Below are 22,532 nucleotides of genomic sequence, written 5' to 3'. Positions count from 1 at the left end.
ATATGGAATCAAGATATGTGTGTTTTGAGCTTTTCTTTTGTCATGTCCTGCTTTTTTTCTTGGATGTCCTACATTTTGGGGTGCCTTGTCCTCCTTTGCTGTTATGACATCTGGTCACCCTGTATGAGCATCAGTGGTCCAGCTCCTGCGCTTAGACTCGCAGCATCCTAACTGCACGAGCTGGATCACTGATGCTCTAAGCCATCAATGGTCCAGCTGTGCGGTTAGAGAGGATGCTGCGAGCGTTCTACCTGAGCGCTGCCTCGCTTCCAGACGCCGAACTACATTTCCCAGGATGCAACGCAAGCTCATTGCCGGAGCCTCCTACCACTTGGCATGTTCCCCCCCTGCAAAAGGAGGGGCTAAACTAATCCTAATGAGGATCCGCTTCCTGTGGCAGGGCTCGTGATGTGCTGTCAGCAGAGGGTTCCCAGCTGATAGCCCTTCTCTCCCAGCCAAGCATCAGTCTATAGGAGCCTGCCTGCGCCCAGTGGGGATGGATGAGGACGGGCTGCCCCTCGTAGGCTCCGGCATCGACCTCACCAAGGTACAGGGGCTGCCTTCCTGGCTGCCCCCTGGACGCTCACCCTGGCTAGGCTGCTTAGACCCAGGGGAGGGGGATGTGGGTGTCTTTACATCAGGGGTTTCTATACATCTCAGCCTGGATTCCAGTCTCTTCACCATATAGTCCAGCCACAGAATTCTATGGTTCAGTCAGTTCCCCTGCAAAAACTAGTGGATACCAAATGAGTGGATACTGAATCATTGAGCCTACGGGGAAAATGGGGTTAGGTTCCAGGGGACCCTCTTCACCAGGGCCTCTGAGAGGAATTTTACCCAGGGGTACAAAGTTTCTTTTGGGCCCCTTTGCAAAGGGAGTGGGGTGAAACAGAGTGGGGGAAGGTGGTGACGGGTGAGCAGAATGGGGACAGGGAGGGGTGAAGCAGGGTGGAGGGAGGATAGCGATAGCTGGAAAAGTCTTTGGAGCCCAAGTCTACTAACCCAAGTGGCATCAATAGGGTCCCCAGCATCCCCAGTCGTGGTAGTGTCCCCAGCATCCCATGTGGGCAACAAGTCTGAGTAGATAGGAAAATGTAAGAATTCAGGAAATTTCTGGGACCCCTCCTTTGGCTCCTGGACCCCCCTTTTGACCCTGGGCCCAGGTACAAATTACCCCCTTTACCCCCCTCTCCTAGGCCCTGTTTTTCACCATACACTATATGAACATGGTCTGTGGGGCCGGGTGATAGTGAGGGCTCACTAACATCTCAAACATCTGATACTTCCCCCTCAATGCTGGTGCCCCTTGATGCGTTGGAGGTTGTGGTAATGAAGATTTCTCTGTCTTGGCTATCCATTGACTTGTTGAAGGTTGCTGACCCAACAACTCAGAGGGCTCAGAGTTCAGCAGTGGGGAGGGGGTTGCTTCACCTGTCATCCTTCTCCACCTGTTTCTTGGCTGCTTCTAGGGGCTTGCCCCAACCCCAGAGCAGCTCTCAGGTAGCCTTCCAGAGACCTCTTATCATCACCAGGGTTGTGAAGGTTCAGCTGTAGTCCCCAAGATGGTGCTCGAGATGGTGAAGCAGGGCTGGAAGCAGACCCAAATGTGTCAGACGATTCTCTATGGGCTATAACCAGTGCCTGTTTCATGCAAAAAATTGACCCAATCCAGACACCTTTCTAAAAAACAAGAGGTGTAAGTGACTGGATTCACAGATAATGAGAACAGAGTCACAGATAATGAGAGGATAGGTGGCAGTTTTGCCCCATGCAGATGAAAAGAACTGATTATAATTGCATTGCTAATAATACCAAGATAGTAATAGGCAGCAGAAATCCAATGCACAAAAGTTGCTAAAATGCATTTTATTTATTCATATATTTTACACCACCTTTTCACCAAAGAGCTCAGGGTGGTGTATGTGGTTCCTTCCCTCCTTTTGCCCTAACAACAACATTACTAAGGGGAAAAATTGGCCCTGTAGTATCTCTGAGAAGAATTGGAGCAACTAGGGAAATTGCTGCTGTAGTATCTTGGGAGGCAGCGGCCTCTACTGTGTAAAGTTTGCTTCCACCCCCGCCCCCATTTTTAGGATGAATCAGCTTTGCCACTTCTTCCTGGCAGAGCTTTTGGATCTTTGACAGCAGCAAAAACTGGCAGAAAACAATTGCACCAAGTTCCTTTTCTTGGTAAAGATGAGTAGCACTGGGGAAGGCAATGTTATTGGAATAGTTTGTTGTAGCAGGGTTTACAGTTGATCTGTGGCCTTTCTGTGGCATGGGGAGATGACCCAAAGGTGGCTTCAGATTGACATGGGCTGAGACACTGAGCAGTCTGCCCCATTATTGGCTGCCATACAAGTTGTGGGAGCTGATAGGAAACCTAGAGTTGCACAGCAATTCTAGATTTTCTTAATGTACAAGTAGTAAATAGAGTTGAGAAAACCTACTGTCACAACCTGATTCTAAAGTTTTCACCTGGCAGCCAGGAAGTCTGGGGACAGGAGAAGGGAAAAGTAGACTATTTAAAAAAATCAGGTATCTGTGAAATGGTATAATATGCTCTCAGAATAGGTTGTGTGCCATTTTCAGTGTTTGAGACTAATCAACATATCTGAAGCAGTTGAACCAAATGTACATATTCAAAATGTGGGAACTGAGGCAGTTGACTAAGCTTTGTTACCTTGGAAGAGGATTTAGAGATTCTGTACGGTAACTATACCTAAGTAAGGCTGCAATCCTAACCACACTTTCCTGAGAGTAAGACCCATTGAACAAAATAGGGCTTACTTCTGAGTAGACCTGGTTAGGATGGTGCCCTAAGTGTAACCGCAATACTTACATATTCTTCCCCTGTTCACTGCAATCTTTCTGTAGTCTCCTTGTGCTGTTTATAATTGGTAGACCCATTGGGGCAGCAACCTGTATTCTTTTTAGATGGGTGGCACTGTATAAACTTGCTATTGTTATATTTTTGTGTGCTTTATGCAATGCAGGTTCCGGCTATCCAGCAAAAAAGAACAGTGGCATTTCTCAACCAGTTTGTAGTTCACACAGTTCAATTTCTTAACCGATTTTCTACAGTTTGTGAAGAGGTAGGTATGCATCACACCCTGTATGTGCTACAGACATAACTTGCCTTGTTTGCCAGTGGCTTGCAGTGTGCTACTAGTCATTGGACTTCAGGAAGGCTCAAAAGTCTTCCTGAAGAAAAATTCAGATTTGCAAATTCATTCTCTGTTGAATCTCTGTCAGTGATTCTGCCTACATAAGTACAGGTAGCTGGGGCTTTCCTGGTTTTAATAGCATAATATGAAAGAACAGAGAGACTGGGATCATCCAGTTCTAGATTTCTTGACAGTGAATTTGAGGTCTTCATGCATGCAACTGTGAACGTGATCATGTGGAGGAAGATTAGCAAGGACCCGACTACAAACTGACAGTGACTCTTATCATCATAGCTGTCCTTTATTTTCTATTTTATTTATTTCATTGGAGGATTTATTATTTGTCTCTCAAGCCTTTCCCCCTCAAAGCCTCCACACCTATGCAGGAGCCCGTAACAGAGGCCAGAAGGTGCTTCCATTTGCATCTGCAGTCCCCAGACAATTGGCAGTTTGAGTAGAGTCCTCTTTTCTGACAGGGAGGAAAAGCAAGCTCCCTGTAGCTGCTCATTCCCTGGCTGATGGCTGGGTCTAGGCTGGTCTTCCTGCTGTCATAATGTTCATCTTCCGAGACAGGGGTACAGCCTCCCAGTGGCCTTGAGCACTCTGTCCAACGGCAGAGGCCTGAGGGTGCTACTTTCTTTTAAAGCTGCAATCTCCAGGCAACTCTAGCCTCTTCTACCCGTGGCCTATACTAACCTTTCTGTGAAGATAGAGCCTCGGAAGCAGCTTCCTTTTTGCTGGCTTCTTGTATGGAAACCGTGACTGTGTGCACATTAGCTCTTTTGACTTGAGGGCCTGATGTGATCTAGTAGGTAGCATGGATGTGGGAGCCCATATTCAGATCCTTGCTGAGCTATGAAGCTGATGGGAAGACCTGGATCACTGCTACCTTGAACGCACTGAGGATAAATCACCCCTGCCAATTGAGCAAAGAGGAACTTTTAATGAGTGCATAAAAGCCAAGCTGCCTTTTTATTCCAGTGTGACTAGATGCTTCGTGGTAGTCAAGTTAACCCCTGGTTGTTAATACTGTTCTTTGGTTGCCTTTATATGCTACTTCCTAGAGGTATATTAGCACTGTTGCAGTTTGAGATTCAGTTGATTAGAATCCCCAACTAATCTGTATGTCTAACACTCCGGGGCTTCTGGAGGACTGACACCCTTTCTCACTCCAATAGAGTTGATGAAAAGGAAGCTTAAAGGTGGCACTTCCTTCCCAATGTGTCACTTGTGTGGTGAAGACATGTTACGTGAAAATCCCCTTTTTGCCTTTTAGTTGTGACTTTCTATCTGATTATGTACTATGGACTAAGTGTCTCCTACATTCCACAATCAGGTCAAGTCACAAGCTTACACAACCTCCACCTTTCTGTGGTTAGGCATCTTAAATCCACCTCCCTATGAAGAAGTCTGGCATTTTAAATCATTGTTTAAGTGTCTCCTATTCATTGTATTGTTTAACTCAATCATTGCTTAAGTACTGTATGCAAACTTGAACTGCCTTCTGAACTGAACTGGTGTTGCCCATTCATTGTATTGTTTAAGTTCCCCCATCTAGGAAGCCAGCCATTAGACCCCATTGAATTTTGCTGATAAGGGACATCCTGACTCCAAACACCCTGCTGGGTGGTAGTAAGCAAGCTACCACCCAGCTCAGCTTTGGCTGAAAATCCCCTTTTTAAGAGAGGGCTTGCTGCCATATGCTCTCTCTCTGGCTCTGTCTATCCAAGGACCAACACATCTGTGTTGTGTCAGAGGGTCCTCCTCCCAGGACACTCCGCCCCCCATCCAACTGCTCTACAGACAGGTAACTATCTTGCATCTGAAACTCTTTCCCTTCTTCCCCCCCCTTTTTTTCTCCCCTTCTCTCCCCATCTTTAGTCAGCAACTGGGTTTGGCAGATCAGGGACCCCCTAAAAACCTTCCCTACAACCTTTCCCTTTTCTAATTTCCTCGGATGCACCAAATACTTTCCACATGCAACCACCATGAAAGCTAGGTACACTCGATTCAAGTACTAGGACCAAGAAACATATACTTATCAGTTTTCCATGTCCATTATGTTTACCTTTGTGCTTTTGTAATAAAACTATAATCTTTTATTAAAAGTTATCTTTCTCTCAGACCCCTCTTTAAGCTGCATTATGCCGTCTTGTTATCCAGCCTGCGATCCTAAAGTTCCAATAAGGGCAGTATACTAATTCCCCTAAACAAAACAGCCCTTTTGGTAACAGGCACTGTGGCTTGCCTTATAAACAATAAAAATCACAATTTTTTAAAAAATTAAGAACCGCAGGGAACTGAAACTCCAGAGCCAAAACCTGGACCGTCTTGCAAGCTGGACCGTCTGCCTTGCTAGTGGAATTGACCCTGTTTATTTTTTGAAAAGTATTCTGACTCTGGTGTGTTTTACTGTGATGGTATAGTGAGTTCTTGCATTCTGAGGGGCAGGGGAAAAATAGTATGACAGCTTGCCTTTCCATCTAAGAGGAGGTTGTATCTTCTGCTTATTAAGTAAGCCTTGGAAAGACTCATTCTCCCAATAACTTGTGATTGGGCAGAAAGGCCCGTGGAGGGTCTATAGCTCAGTCGTAGAGCACATGCTTTGCTTGCAGGGAGTCTGATGGTCCTTGGCATCCGCAAGTAAGACTTGGAAAGATTCTTATCTGAAACCCTGGAAGCAGTTGCCAGTGCATATAGACAATACTGAGCTAGATGACACAATGGTCTGACTATGAGGCAGCTTGGTTTTTAGATCTGATGACAGCCCTAGGGCATGTCTTACAAGACTTCTCTGTTGTATGTGTACCAGTGCTTCGTAGCAACCAACACCTCAGCCAAAGTTTGTAATTGGCAATTGATCATGGGGTAGTTCAGGCTGTCTGTGTAACAGAGTTTACAAGGTCACGATATGACATGTGGCATGTTCTCCAAAGAACTGAGGTTATAGGTGTGATGATGGGGTGTTGTTAAATATTTCTTGGCAAGAAAAGAATTGACAATGAGCAAAGTGTTGAGTAATATTTTATTTCTTTCTTTCCCAGAAATTGTCAGCACTTTCCCTCCGCATTCAACAAATTGAAACAACGCTCAATATTCTTGATGCAAAGGTTTGTGCATAATTTGTCTCCTCCCTTTAGTAGTAATTTTGAGCATACTTCAAGGTCTTGCCTTTCATAATTCATAAAGCACTGTAGGTTCATCAGAACTATGTGTTTCTGTTTGCAGAAATACGCATGGGTTTTGTTTTTTGTTTTTCAGAATGTAAATGCAAGCCAATGATAAATGTCTGTCTGATAGGGCAAATGGGAGGTGAAGTTGTCTACTGTAAACAAGGTCTTGAGGCATATACATCATTAATAGAACTGAAAAAGAACATGTATTAAATTTTAAGATACTGAAAATATTATATTCCCACTGGTAAAACGTTGTCTTCTGTGTTTGATAATGTCCAGTTGTCTTCTATACCTGGCCTAGAAGATGTTAAGTGTGAAGTAACCAGCACTAACAGTGTTAGGAATGGCCCCGTTTTACAAGCCTCAACAGAGCCATCATCAACAAATGCATCTCCTCAGTCAGAGGTAAATATTAGTTTAGCCAGTTCTGTCACTTCCTCAAAAGTATGTATTCTGATCAGCCTTTCTGCAAAATGTTCACATATGTTGTCTGAGATTAACACACAGATTTGTTTTGTACAGCAGGTCAGCATACAAGAGACAGGACAACAAAAAACAGAAGAAGCCACTGAAAATGTTGGAACCGTAGCTAAGGATCCACGCTATGCAAGATATCTCAAAATGGTCCAAGTGGTAAGCTGGTTTTAGTGTTCTGTGCTTCATCAGCAATGTCAAGTTTGGATTACTTGTATAGCAAATTGTCACATTCCCACATGGAGCGCATTGTCAGTAACTGGTCTCAAGGCTACTAGGAGATACAAAACAGTGGTGGGATTCCCACTCATGGAGCTTCTTTATGTTTCCAAACTTTAAGAGATTCAAGATCATTTTTCATACCAAAAAGCCCCAGCTGCATGAAAACCATGTGGAAATTAGCAAGAGTCCTATCCTAATGGCTCAGAATGAGGAGGCATCTAGCACAGCATCCTGTTTTTAATGGCGGCCACTCAGTGCCTCCAGGAAGGTTACAACACAGGGCTTCAACTTACAAGAAGCCACCTTATACTGTGAACAACACTATTTAGCCAGTCTGGCACTTTCTTATACTGTACTGTATGGTAATACTTCCAATAAAGCTATTTCCTTTAGCGCTGTTTTGTTAAGTTCTGGGGTGTTACATCCTGGGGTGAAGACAACTACTGTAGTCAGTAAGAGTAGTGTATTCTGGCCAGTAAACATCCTTTTCCTTACTTGTCTCCTACATCACAGTTTCAGACAGTGCTTGTCCTTCCAGGAATTGATCCCTCTGTGTTATTGGAGGAATAACTGTGCTTGTCCATACCATTTCTAGTTTGTTGTATGCATTTCATGTGAGTCTTTATAGTATTTAAGGAGAGAGATGCCACGGTAGTTGTTGCAGTCACCCCTGTCGCCTTTGTTCTTGTACAGCGTGATGATGTTTGCATCCCTCATGTCTTGAGGTACTCCACCTTCTCTCCAGCAGAGACAAAGGATTTCATGCAGCTCAGTGATGATGATCTCTTTGCAGCACTTTAGGACTTCAGCAGGGATGCTGTCTTTTCCAGGTGCCTTGCCAAAGGCAAGGGAGTCCAGGGCCACGTGAAGTTCTTCTAGGGTTGGTTCACTGTCAAGCTCCTCCAGCACAGGCAGGCACTCAATGTTGTTCAGCGCTTCTTTGGTGACTACATTTTCTCTGGAATATAGCTCAGAGTAGTGCTGCACCCAGCGTTCCATCTGCTGCGCCCGATCCTGGATGACCTCGCCTGTTGCAGACTTCAGAGGGGCAATTTTCTTCTGTGTTGGACCTAGGGCCTGCTTGATACCATCATACATCCCCTTGATGTTGCCCGTGTCAGCTGCTATCTGTATCTCGGAACAGAGCTGGAGCCAGTAGTCGTTAGCACATCTCCTGGCAGTCTGCTGGACTTTGCTGCGAGCACCTCAGAGGACCTGCAGGTTGCGCTCACTGGGACAGGCCTTGTATGCTGCTTGAGCTCTCCTCTTTTCCTCAATGACTGGTGTCAACTCCTCAGAGTGGGCTTCAAACCAGTCTGCTGTCTTGTTGGTCTTCTTGCCAAATATGGACAAGGCGGTGTTGTAAACGGCATGCTTGAAATGTTCCCATCTGTTGGATGCGTTTGCATCGACCGGGCCTGGAAGAGATTCCTCAAGCGCTCGTGCAAATTCCTCCACTTTTCTCTGATCCCGGGTCTTGCTCGTATCAATGCGAGGTCTTCCTTCCCTTTTCGTGTGATACAGTCGCTTTGTTTGCAGTTTCACTCTGCTGCACACCAGCGAGTGGTCGGTGTCACAGGCAGCACCCTGATAGCTGCGTGTGATCTTGATGCTGGGAAGGCTGGAGCGTCTGGTGAGAATCAGGTCGAGCTGGTGCCAGTGCTTTGATCTTGGGTGTCTCCAAGAGACTCTATGTTGGGGCTTCGTGTTGAAGAACGTGTTGCTGACACAGAGACCATGATGATAGCATCTCTCTCCTTAGCGTTGTAGGAAAGTTGTTTGCCCGAGTTGCACTAAAGAGGCTCCAGGTACTTGCAGAGAGCGTTTATCCAGAATCACAGTGTGGATTCCGAGCCAACAGGTCCACCACTGATATGGTATTCTCCCTTAGACAACTGCAGGAGAAATGCAGGGAACAACGACAGCCACTCTTTATAGCCTTCATAGATCTCACGAAGGCTTTCGACCTGGTCAGCAGGGATGGCCTCTTCAAGATTCTCCCCAAGATTGGATGTCCACCCAGGCTCCTCAGCATCATCAGATCCTTCCACAAGGACATGAAGGGCACTGTTGTCTTTGATGGCTCCACATCAGACCCCTTTGACATCCGAAGCGGCGTGAAGCAGGGCTGTGTTCTTGCACCAACCTTGTTTGGGATCTTCTTCGCTGTCCTGCTGAAGCAGGCCTTTGGAACTACAACAGAAGGCATCTATCTCCGGACCAGATCAGACGGAAAGCTCTTCAACCTCTCCAGACTGAGAGCAAAGTCCAGCTGAAATGTCTGCGTGACTTCCTCTTTGCCGACGATGCAGCTATCACTACCCACTCTGCCAAAGATCTCCAGCAGCTCATGGATCGTTTTAGCAAGGCCTGCCAAGATTTTGGACTGACAATCAGCCTGAAGAAAACACAGGTCATGGTTCAGGATGTGGACTTACCTCCCTGCATTACAATCTCTGAGCATGAACTGGAGGTTGTCCATGACTTTGTGTACCTTGGCTCAACGATCTCCGACACTCTTTCTCTCGATACCGAGCTAAACAAACGCATCGGTAAAGCAGCTACCACGTTTTCCAGACTCACAAAGAGAGTCTGGTCCAACAAGAAGCTGACGGAACATACCAAGATCCAGGTCTACAGAGCTTGCGTCCTGAGTACACTTCTGTACTGCAGCGAGTCATGGACTCTTCACTCACAACAGGAGAGGAAACTGAATGCTTTCCACATGCGCTGCCTCCGACGTATTCTCGGCATCACCTGGCAGGACAAAGTTTCAAACAACACAGTCCTGGAACGTGCTGGAATCCCTAGCATGTATGCACTACTGAAACAGAGACGCCTGCGTTGGCTCGGTCATGTTGTGAGAATGGATGATGGCCGGATCCCAAAGGATCTCCTCTATGGAGAACTCGTGCAAGGAAAGCGCCCTACAGGTAGACCACAGCTGCGATACAAGGACATCTGCAAGAGGGATCTGAAGGCCTTAGGAGTGGACCTCAACAAGTGGGAAACCCTGGCCTCTGAGCGGCCCGCTTGGAGGCAGGCTGTGCAACATGGCCTTTCCCAGTTTGAAGAGACACTTGGCCAACAGTCTGAGGCTAAGAGGCAAAGAAGGAAGGCCCATAGCCAGGGAGACAGGCCAGGGACAGACTGCACTTGCTCCCAGTGTGGAAGGGATTGTCACTCCCGAATCGGCCTTTTCAGCCACACTAGACGCTGTTCCAGAACCACCTTTCAGAGCGCGATACCATAGTCTTTCGAGACTGAAGGTTGCCAACTAACTTATAGTATTTCTAATTAAATTTCTGGCTTTCAACTTCAGATAATTGCCTCACTTCTACTAAGGTGCCAACCTATGGTGTTAAATATTCTTAATAATGATATCTATGTAGTGCTTTTCAACAAACAAAAGTTATCAGAGTTTACATAACAAAAGGAGTGAGAAGGTCCCTGTCCCAAAAGGATTCACAGTCTCGAAAGAAACACACAAGGGAGACACTACAACAGCCTCTGGATATTTGCTATATTGGAGTATATAGATGGACAGTGTTCTTTCCTGCTAATTATGAGTGAGCCCATACTTTGAAAGATGCCTCTTTGCCCAGTTAGTAAAGGGTAGCAGACATGACTGTTGGACTTCTAGGCATTTTCCCACATGTTGAATTAGATTATTTTGTGGTCACTGTTTTCAAGAAGTTCATCAACCTGCCTCTGACCAGATGTTGCCACCTCCTTTCAACTTCAGGGTTAATTATTCTAAGGTAGGGGTGTCCAGAGAGCCACATCATCTCTCTGACACTGTAGCAGGGGCCAGGAATAAAATTTGAATAAATTGACATAAATTAATATATTAGAGATGGAACTTATATGAATGAATGAAGGTCTTCCAATAGCTCAAGGCCTATAAAAGACCTTGCACAAAACAAGGCAAGTGTTTCCTTCGCTGCTGCTGCTGCATCACAGATGTTAAACAGCAAGCAGCCCTTGTCACACAGCTCACGTGAGAGGTCAAACAGCTAAGAGCAGTTGTGTTGGGCCAGTATGGGCTCCAGCAAATCTCTGGAGGGCCAGAGGCTCCTTGGAGACTGGGGGCTCCCTGTGGGTTGGACTGGGAGTCCCTGAGGGCCGCAAGCGGCCCCCGGGCCGGGGTTTGGGCACTCCTGTTCTAAGGCATAATCTTTTATTTGTAGGTAGGTATTTTCTTTCTTCCTTGTAACTTCTCACTCAATAGCATAAGAATTTAAGTCCCCCTTTACCCTAGCATCTTCTATTTGGCTGTCCTCCTGTTTCCGTATTGGACCTCAAGCTCTCCATCACAACTTTGTTCAGAGAAATGACTGTCTGTCCCTGGTCCTAAGCCTGATATTTCTGCTGGCAGACCCGATTCTCACGGTGGTTCTAACTGATTGTCCTCAGTGCTTTCTCTGGCATACAGAGTGACTCCGGTGCCAGTGTCACCTACTCAGTCCTTTCTGTAGATCGCTTTTCAAAGAATAACTGTACCCTACTGATTAGCAACTCAGGGCCCAATCCTATCCAGCTTTCCAGCACCAGTGCAACCTCAGTGCAGCCCCGAGGTAAGGAAACAAATGTTCCCATACCCTGAGGAGGCATCTGTGACTACCTCCGCACCACAGGATGCAGTGCACGCCCCATTGATGTGGCTGCACTGGCACTGGAAAATTGGATAGGATTGGACCTTTAATCAAAGGAGAAACTCAATAATATCACAAAAACAAGAAGCACAAGCTAAAGAGTTCAAATGTATACCAATAAAGGTCTCGCCTATTGAACATGCTTTTATAAATCACTTCCTTGCTCTTTTTATACTCCAAGCCGGCTGACTCCTAATGCCTGTTTCTGAAAGGCTCTGGGGCAGAAGGCTCTGTTTACTCCAACTATTGAGTAAACTGTTGACTCAAGCCCAGAATCCAGAATTTTGTGTCCAGGCAATCCCTTGACTAAAAAGGATGGGTTTGGCAGCCTAACACAAATAATCACAGAGCACCACACACACACATGGTGGTATATAAATAATTTAAATAAATAGGTGCATCATATTTTGCTTAGTTAATTTTTCATTGTTTAAACTGTGGTTTTTTTTGGTTTTGAGGTTTTTCTTTCTTTTCTTTTCTTTTTTCCTTTTTTTGCATATTCTAGTTTTACAGTAGTTTGGGAGGAACTGGGAGCAATGCTGCTCAATGAGGTCCTGCCCAACTGCTGATAATCTTATTCCGTCACCCTCCTGGCTTTGGAAATCTCAGCACATATTGGCCACACATGTTCAAGTGTATCCATAAGGACTAGGAACTTCTTTTATCAAAAGTAAAGAAAAGAAAATGAAAGCAAAGACCCTCATCTAGATACGCAGTGTCTGCACTCCCACAAAATCACACATAGCCATAGTGCTGAATAGTAGGCAAAGACAAGGCTGGATTTTGTTTTTGTTTTTTCCCTCTGAAGTGGCTATGTGTGTTTTTCTGTATTTGCAAGGACCTAGATCAGTGCTTTTGCAAACCGCAGTACGGTGGCTTATTCTAGGCGTTTCAGGAATTAAAAAGAAAAGTCACCTGAATGTGCATGAATATGCCATTCATACTTTGTCTTTGCCATAAATTTCTAGGAAAGAAGGCAGGAGAGAATGACTTGAGTTAAGAGACCAGAAATATTCAGGCTGCTTATTTCACAGAGGTGTTGGGAGTGGGGGAGGGAGCAACACATGCCCATAGTTTCCTTGGCTGGAGAATAAGATGGAAAGAAAGCTTCACACGCTTTCCAGAGGTGCTTTTGTGCCACAGTAGCACACACGTTGGTCTCATTTGAACCAGATATTGGCATATTTTCTATTTGGACTCGATGTGGACTCCTCCTGAAAAGAAAATGGGACCAGCAGCTTAGTTCTATTGCTCACGTCCAGTGGCTACAGTTGAGTCAGGCATACAAAGCATTCAAATTTGGTAGGGTGGTTAAGATATTCCATCAGGCCCCTTTGTTGGCCCAGAATGTTTCCTGTGAATCTGGAGTGGCATAGTGGCATTGTATGCCTAGTTAATTGCCAGCAGATTTGGAAAGATGGATGTACTGCTGAAAGGAGAGTGCCTAGTGGGCGGTCTGCTCTGTGGCTTAGACATCTATTCATGGGGTGCCTCTCTGTACTCCAGGTTTAACTCATCTTCAGAGCCTACAGGAGAAGATGGGGAAGCAACAGAGCGAGTTATTCTCTGTCTTCTGCTTTCCCTGCTGCTTTGTAACATTTGAAAAGGCTTTTAGTTTGTTTTCCTTGTTTAAAGTTGGGGCTGCCAGCCCTCATGACAGCCATCCATATTTATTTATATTTATTCCACCATTTCAGGACCACATCCCCACAAGTGGCTAAAAAAAAGGAGAAAAATGGGTAAAATACAACCTGAGAAAGCTAGACAGCTGCCAGATCAAAATTGCAAACAGGTGGTTAAAAAGCCTGGTGAAGCAGGGAAGTCTTCACAGAATGCTTAACGGTAGGAGCTTGATGGATTTTCCCAGCGGGAGGGAATTGCAAAATGGTGGTGCCGCCACCAAAAAAGCCCTATCCCCAACAGCCCACAAATTGGTGTTGAGGGTGAATCGGAGAGCATGGCTTGAAAAACGACTCATATGGGCAAAGGGGTGGGGTAACGTAACTCAGTCACAGGCTGTTTGGTGTGTGTGCTGTTCCCCTCACCTCCTAATGTGACTTGTGTCTAGGCAGCAATACAAGGAACCAGCTTCCCTACTAGGTAGGAAACCTCTGGCCTCTCATTAGTCCCAAGGTTTGCCCCCATAACCTTTTGAACAAAAAAGAGGCCAACTATTAGGAGTGGCAATTAAACTGTGCCTAAATAAAGCAATAAGCGGGGGGCTGGGTTACGTGTGATGAACCTGTATGGTTTATTTTACTTTATAACCCCCACTGCTAGAAAGTGTAAAATCAGTGTGTCTCTACTCTCATCATTTATCTAAAACTATTTAAGGCTCGTGGTTCTCAGCTTAGCCTCCCCCTCCTCCATACCAGATAGCTAATGAGGTAAAGCCATTGGGCAGGAGTTAGATACCCCTATAAGTAAGGGGCTAATAAGGTGGAGATGTTAGCATCCTTCGTTTTGTGGGCAAAATGGGGGGAGGGTGTTTTGGAGCATGTGTTATGCCTGGTTGCTGTGAAGTTTAAGGTAGATTCTTCCAGTGCTCCCACCCCAGAATATGTTTTAGTTTATTCTATGTAGGCTGCAATGCATGTTTTGCCCACTGAGGTGTTAATATATTCTGAAACAATAGCTAAGTCAGGCCAACAGCCAATAGCCAGGCTAATGAACTACATTACATTACAGTGTTCTACTGTAACATCACAGTGGCCCAAATCCTAACCAACTTTCCAACACTGGCATAGCAGTGCCAATGGGATGTGTGCTGCGTCCTGCAGTTGGGTGGCACTCATGGAGGTCTCTTCAAAGTAAGGGAATGTTTGTTCCCTTACCTTGGAGCTACATTGCCCTTATGTCGATGCTGGAAAGTGGGTTAGGATTGCGCCCAGTGTTATATTAGACATGTGACGCTGGGGATTGGGACTGTCTTTGGCTTTTGGGTAGCGGCCACACAGTGCGACAGAGGATATTTAACATTGCACCCCCAAAGCCATTGGTTTCCACTTAGAGTAGTTGCTTGGGGGGTGCTATTTTTGGCATGAAAGTAAAGGATCAAGTATCCTCTGCCGTAGCCATGTATGGCTGCTACACAAAGTTAAAAATAACTTGGTACGATAACTTCATCATAACATGCAGCATTATGTGGCTAAAGTAACATACGGGTTGGTCTTAAACAGACCCACTATAACAATTGAAGCAATATTAATGACATCCATCCTCTGGTAGTAAATAACTTCAATGGGTGTGACTGGTTCAAATATTAGATGCTAACCTCAGTAACTGAAGGCAGTATAATTTTTTTTAGAGAGGCCCATCTGTAGCAATAACTAAGCTAACTCTGACCTTTAAGATGGAGCTTTCTCTTTTAAAAAAAAAATTTAGGGCAAATGCACGGACTCTCCAGTTAAAGGTGGGTCTGGAAGTACATTATCTTCCATTTGGGATAACTTCTCCACCTGTTTCAGAAAGCCCAAAGCTCACCGTTTATGGGCCTCTAGGATATGATCTCAAATTCTTCTTGCATTAGTTATGAGTTACAACTTGAGTTCCTTTATTTGATTTATAAATCATGTTAGTGTTGTATATGTGTGTTAGATAAAGTATTTGGCAAACGAAAAGCTGAACTGCATCAAAGGATAACTATGTAGGTGTGGGTTTCATCTTATCCATTTCTTCATATTTCCCCTGACATTTTCTGGAGCTGAAGCAGAGATAAACTTTAAAAAAAAAGGGGGGAGGGGCAGCAAACTGTTGAAAATTCTGAAATGGGAAGGAAATGTTTTATAGGACTAGAATCAAACCCCTTGGAAGTTATATGGTCTGAATCCTCAGTAGGATTTTATTCTCATTGGTAATGTACTCCTTTGCTGTTATGCTCAGGACTTCAACAAGTATTGTGCTGAAATTGATGGTTAAGTGCACCTTTGAATACTACTGTGACTTTATGAGGGCTTCCTTGACGAAGTGATTCCTTGTGATGGCTAGAAAGGCATCTGGTCTGCTGTGGCTCTTGAACTACAGTGTAGTGGTTCAGAGAAATTTGGGCATTTTCTGTGACAGTGGCAAACCCCAGCCTGTGGGTCGGATCCAGCACCTGGCTAAAGCCTTCCCCATTGTGCATGGCACTTACCATTCTGCGCTGTTGTCTGTTATCTTGCCAGCTGATCTCATCAGAAGGTATCACTGGGCAACTGTGTCCACTGCCCATCACCCCAACAAGCTCTGCGCCTCGATTTCAGGGTGAAAGTGGCTGCTCGGAATAACTTTCTGACACAATCGGCTGGCAAGATAACGGGCAGCTGTGCAGAAAGGTAAAAGCCACGCATGACAGGGAAGGCCTTCTCACGATGCAGCAGTCCATGGTTTAGAGATGGTTGTTGTAGGACTTGGGTTGTGTGGAGTGAGAGTGAGGCATAGGGGCCTGGGCATGACCTGTGTGCCCCTTAACATACCCAGAATCATTGTCAAACCAATCAGCTGTCAAACCGGTGCAGAGAACATTCTCTGTGAGCTAGCACTGTAAAAACAACTGACATATACCCCATGGTATCTAGATAAATCTCCTGCCTTGCTTACAAATAGCAGTTCTTTCTCTCCAGCTAACAGTTAAACAATCCTGCAGTTCTGTAAGGCAGTGGTTCTCACACATTTAGCACCGGGACCCACTTTTTAGAATGAGAATCTGTCAGGACCCACCGGAAGTGATGTCATGACCAGAAGTGACATCATCAAGCAGGAAAATTTTGAACAATCCTAGGCTGCAATCCTACCCACGCTTACCCAGTACTAAGTCCCATTGACTGTCATTCTTAAAAGCATATCCATAGTAGTTGTAGTAGTTGGCAACCTTCAGTCTCAAAAGACTATGGTATCGCGCTCTGAAAGGTGGTTCTGGAACAGCGTCTAGTGTGGCTGAAAAGGCCGATTTGGGAGTGACAATCCCTTCCACACTGGGAGCAAGTGCAGTCTGTCCCTGGTCTGTCTCCCTGGCTATGGGCCTTCCTTCTTTGCCTCTTACCCTCAGACTGTTGGCCAAGTGTCTCTTCAAACTGGGAAAGGCCATGTTGCACAGCCTGCCTCCAAGCGGGCTGCTCAGAGGCCAGGGTTTCCCACTTGTTGAGGTCCACTCCTAAGGCCTTCAGATCCCTCTTGCAGATGTCCTTGTATCGCAGCTGTGGTCTACCTGTAGGGCGCTTTCCTTGCACGAGTTCTCCATAGAGGAGATCCTAAGCATATCCATAGTAACTTAACAACAGTACGTGTCTGTAACATTTTCCCAAATGCAGTCACATACCATGATAGCATCAAGTCTAATATATGAATGGGGACCCACCTGAGATTGGCTCGCGACCCACCTAGTGGGTCCCAACCTACAGCTTGAGAAACACTGCTGTGTTCTCCTGTTAACATAGGAGGTTATCCTGTTAAGTGTAATCAGAATATCAAAATGAGCTGAAACATCACCACCTGTGGTCTGGGTAATACTGCTGAATATGGGCACAATTTGGGCACAGATTGCATGATCTGGGTTAACTATAGCTTACAGATAATTCTGAAATCACAACTTTCAGTGATATGCTCCAACAGTGTGCCTGTCTAGTACAGTCTTGCTGAGCTTTTTCTACAGCAACTATTAGAAGCTATTCCATTCTGTGCCTGAAAAGTTGTCTTATTTCTTAAGTCAGGAGTTTTTTTATTTTGTTTTTTAAAAAATAATTTTCCTATTGTAGATACAAGGAGTTCTGGGAAAAAACAGAGCCCCCCCCATACACACACTTCAATCTAGCTTCCATACTTTAGGTTACATTTTCCATATGGCAAGCAATGACTCCCAGTCATAAAGACCTATGTGACTCCCAGTAATAACAGCTGTGGATTCCCACTATTAAACTGCTTAGTTTAATTGTTTTTATTGGAGGTAGCCAGTTTAGATCAATGGGGAGGGAGGAAGCTTCAAATACAGATGAATGCAGGAAAATTTTAATCACAAAATTAACATGGCTGTCTCTCTGCCAGCCTTGACCACTCTCTCCACTCTCCCCAGTGACGCTGGTTCAGAACACTTCCCTGAAACACCAGTCAAGACTCTCTTCTCTTTTAAAGGCTTTTATGTGCCTGGGCCAAAGTACATTTGTTCCATGCCAAAACCAACCACACACTACTGTTCACTTAGTTTCTGAGGCTTCTTGTGCCCTTTTCAGACCTCCAATAGACCTTGGAAATCAGAAGTTGGACAAGCTCAAGTTTTCTTTTTCCTTTTTGACCTTTGCATCAATGATGGCAAAGTTACAAGTACTCTTTGAGCCGCAAGAGCAGACTCTGTTGGATCACCCCTAGCAGAAGATTTAGACTCTGAACCACACTTGGGTTCAGAGTCTTCAGGAGAATACATAGGGAGGATGTTTAAGAGTGTAGATTATTCTCTTTATGACAAACAGTGGGAGTCCTTGCAATGAATGAACAGCCAGCGAGGCTGTTCTTATGTTCTCGTTTTCTTCTGTTCATGTGCATTGATAGCTGAAGCCCTGCTTTGGGCCAGTCTGTATGAAATGTATGGGCTGTGTGATGGTAGAATTTGGAGATGTGTTTTCTGAGTTGAGCCCCCGATGGTGTCAAGAAATTTAACAGTAAAGGGTCTGAAGGAGAGCTGCATTCTAAAATTCCACTTGAACACAGTTATGTGCTACTAAACTGTGTTTAGACTACTAAAGCTAACTTACTGAGAGTGGTTCACAAAGCTGTAAGTTTTATTACAGCTGGTGGAGTCTTCTAAGGGCTTTCTTAGAAGTACCAGCAAAGGTGGAAGGGAAAAGGAACCAGTCCAGAGGTGTTCAGAACTCCTGAAGCATCAGATGGGAAAACTTAAGCAATCAAGTTTGTTAGTCTAGCACCTGTATCTATGACCTAGGCAGAAGGGAATCACCACCCCTTAGACCTTTCACCAGCAATGGTAACTAACCAATTTCATTGGAAAGTATGGTTTCATGACCTATCTCCTGATTTGGGTGTGTTCTGGTTACAGTGTTATTGAATATAGTGGGATTATGATCTGATCAGAGACCACCTACATAACCAACATGTTATGGTTTTGGAACCTTGGGACAGCATCCACAGTGTTCCTTCTTCCAAAGCATAGACCTGCTTACTCCAGAGGAGGAGAAACTGTGGCTACTATTCTTGGTACTAGAGTCATTTCTGTTGCGTCATGAAGACTTTGCCCATTATCTCACCAGTCTGAGGCAGTTTGGCACAGTTCCTACTGTGCTATGCAAATGAGGTTTTGCTTCATAAGATGACACATCTGCATTATAATGGCTGAGACATTGTACTACAAACAGACTAACGGTGAACTAATGCTATCCATTTGCTACAGATGTCCTAGGCAAACATTTTTTGAATGTTAATGACATGTAAGTCCTGGTCATGTTCCTGCAAGCCCTGCGCTCTGCATCTTAGTTGGGTCACAGTTGGTAAAATCAGAGCCACACATCCACATCTGGACCTTGATCAACCATGGACATTTGAACTTTGAGCACTTTCTGTTTTCTTTGGCTTCATCAGCTTGATCATCTTGCCAAACCCCAAGTGCTTTTATGTTGATAACTTTTAACTTACAGAGAGCACCAAATCTAGGTAGTGCCTGGAAAAATAGTGCTGAGAGTTTTGCATCTGTTCATAGAGTAAAAAAGAGAGATTCACATGGGCTCAGTAGACACAAGGGCATCCACAACAGCTACCTTACCTATACATTTGGAAATCCCTTAATAGAAGAAAAGCATGTTGTAGATGCAGGTACTGCAATAAAATAGAATTGTCCAAAGATGCAACTCAGTTTTTCATGACTCATATGGTTCCTAGTGTAGGGTTAGTCAGAGGAAAGATGAACTTCAGTCTACAAAATAAGTTGTTTTGTAAAAGTTTTTTTTTTTCCTTAAGTTTTTTTTTTGTTTGGTGACATGCTGGGATTTTGATGAGACCCTTCTTGTAGTCATCAATGTACCAGGCTTTTAACAATCTTTTCTTCTTTCACAGGGCGTTCCTGTAATGGCAATAAGAAACAAAATGATCTCGGAAGGGTTAAACCCTGATCTTCTTGAGTAAGCAACAACTTCAATTTAATGTGGATATATTTGCATAAAGACTTGGTGGAGTTAGCACTTGCAGTGGGGAAAAATACCTTGCTTGTTGGCAGCTTCAGAAAAAAATGTTATCTGAAAACCTTGCCAAATCAAAGAACACTTAATATTTCATGATTGCTCATTTGTCCTCCAAGTTGGTTACACGATGTACATAGTCCATCCCTCTTCCTGGTAATATCCGCACAAGTGGGTAAGTTAGGGAGTGAGATAATGTGGCTGGCTCAGGGTAACCAATGAACTTCATGGTTAAGCAGGGTCTTCAATGTGGATCTCCCTGATGTAGCTGAGTGTACTGGACTTAACATCATGCTGACTTGCCATGAAAAAGGCTTTGAAAAAGTCTGCTTCTTTAGGGACTTCATGTGTAAAGTTTAAAGGAGGACTAGGAATTCTGCAGTGTGTGATTTCTATCCGTTTGTAAGGCATTGGTGGCTTGATTGTATTTAAGCTAGTGCATTCGTTCTTGGAAAATCATGTTTTCAATGCATTCAAATAACTCTCTTGAGTTGGGAGGGGAAGTCTAGTATGTTCTCCTTGATAACCTCCCACAGTCATATGGAGATCCACATATACTTTGCATTTTCTCAGTTCTGTTTGCACAATGTTGGCTGTTGCCTGCAGAAGCCCATGCCATGATAAACCTCTAACTCTTGAAGATCCCAAAGCCCTTTTTGTTGCAACAGAGTAGCAGAACTACTCTTCTGGAAGCGGTTAGGGTTCTGACATTTGGGTTTTATGTCTTCTGGCATTCTAGATAATAGAGTTTGATTTCTCACCTTAACCTTTCAGGACACCAGATGCTGCTCTGCCTGCCTGGGGAGACAAGGCAAACGCAGAAGAAAGTTCTGATAGTGAATCCTCATTTAGTGACTAAAGGTGTTGATTTGTGTGTCTTTTTTTTTTTTTTTTTTGAAAGCCCTTCCAAATTCTCTGTAAGTGCTATGTACATAGTTTAATCTAAAAAAATGTCCTGATAGTTTGAGCCATATGAAGTATTCTTTAACAAACTGCTGCTTTGCACTGGGATCATCACATTGTCTTCCACAGAACTTTGAATGAAGCTCCAGTCAAACTTGAAGTGAGACTGTCATGATGTGCTCTTACTGTGGGGCCCTTGGCTGCGGTTGCTGCTGTTTCACAGAAGCTCAGGATGAAGTTGGGACGGGAGTATGGGGTGGATTGGAGAGACTTGCATATTCTTATTCTTATTGCAATTTTCAGTGGCATTATGTAACCCAGATCTATCTTTGAACAATGCTTTACTTCTTTATACTTTGGATTTCTTCTTTCTTCCTATTAACTTTCTGTTCAGAATTCAGCTAAAGGCTGTATGTTCTCTATATTTGCATTGTTATCCTTCAGTATTGAATGAGAATTTAAAGCCCTATCTGGCTTACACTGGGATAAAAAAACAATTTTTTTTACTCTTTGTCCCAGTTGGGGCTACAAGTTGGGGCTGATATTGGTGGTTCATTGAAATGTAAACATGTCTGTTCTGCAGAACCAAACCACTGGACACTGATGCTTACATTATTGGGAGATCTTAGGTCAGCCACATGAAAATCTTAAGGTTGCCCAACACAAAATGTTGGTTGCAGCAATCAACATCCTGTTAACTACAGTGGGGCTTCTTGTGCAGGACACTTTGTAAATATAACAGTAAGCCCAAGGGGGAAAAAATGTTTCCATGGTGAATATAGCTCTAAATACTTTTGTGAAAGAACCTTATTTTCTTAGAAGACTTTTTTTAATGCACTAGCAAAGATTTATGTTGCATGTGATTTGAAAGATGGTCACAGCCGAAATGGAGATTACCTCCATGTACGTCATGTTGAATGAGGTGAATGTAGAGGGTGTCTGATGGATGTTTTGAAAGGCAGATTCAAGAATGCAACCACTTGCAGTGATGGAAACTTACCATCTCCTTCAGACAGCTAAGTGGCAAGACTGGGTCTATCTGGATTGTAAACCAGTCTTCTAGATCAATGTTTCAAAAGCCCCCAAGAACACTGAATGAATAAAATGGTGAGAGAGAACTTGTTTGGTGGTGGTTGTTTGCAAAACTGGGTCTGATGCTACCTGGTGATTTTTGCCAGTGATCTGACACTGTCTTAAGGACATCATGCATACTGATTAACAACATTCTTAAAGTGTACACTGACACACACACGGCAATAGATGCCTTACACTTGTCATAATTAAGTGATCCCCAACCAAATTCAAAAGCTGGATACTGAATTGAGATAGACGTTCTGATTTGATGGTTTCCATACATGGAACTGGAGCTCTTCACATAGAGAGATAAGCTTTCTAGCAGCACTACCTACCAGTGGGTGTCTCTGGATATCAATTGCTGAGGGACAAGCAACAAGGGAGGGCAATGGCCTTCCTGCTCTTCTTGTGGGCTTCCTAGAGGGATCTGGCTGGCTACTGAACTGGATGGGCCTTTGGCTTGATTCAGCTGACCTTTTTGATGTTCACTCAATGTAAGGGCATCTTTCTTTTTTAATATAAAGGTAGACCCTCTAATCTTCCCAACACATATAAATTGATTTAACAAGTCACTTGCTTAGGGAGCAGAAAAGTTATATAAGTTTAGCAGCTCATATCTATTAAGATTCCACCATATCCCAGGCTAGTAAAATAAGAAGTGGTGAGAAGGAAACTCAGCTGAATATGGAATTTCTATCCAATCAA

The 22,532-nt window shown here is 44.2% G+C and overlaps 1 protein-coding gene across 1 annotated transcript; it reads left to right on the top strand.

Moving 5' to 3' along the window:
• The first annotated feature begins 376 nt into the window (after positions 1–376).
• On the top strand, positions 377–21,871 carry WASHC3 (WASH complex subunit 3). Its single transcript, XM_066634000.1, has 7 exons — positions 377–547; positions 2,997–3,095; positions 6,212–6,277; positions 6,623–6,748; positions 6,866–6,976; positions 19,729–19,793; positions 20,625–21,871. Exons 1-7 carry the CDS (start codon positions 497–499, stop codon positions 20,707–20,709), a joined length of 603 nt encoding a protein of 200 aa, XP_066490097.1. The 5' UTR covers positions 377–496; the 3' UTR covers positions 20,710–21,871.
• The last annotated feature ends 661 nt before the right edge of the window (positions 21,872–22,532 follow it).

This window comes from Tiliqua scincoides, chromosome 7, assembly GCF_035046505.1.
Source record: "Tiliqua scincoides isolate rTilSci1 chromosome 7, rTilSci1.hap2, whole genome shotgun sequence".
NCBI classification, from domain to species: domain Eukaryota; kingdom Metazoa; phylum Chordata; class Lepidosauria; order Squamata; family Scincidae; genus Tiliqua; species Tiliqua scincoides.
The sequence above is the reverse complement of the archived record's forward strand: the minus strand, read 5'-3'. Positions and strand labels throughout refer to the sequence as shown.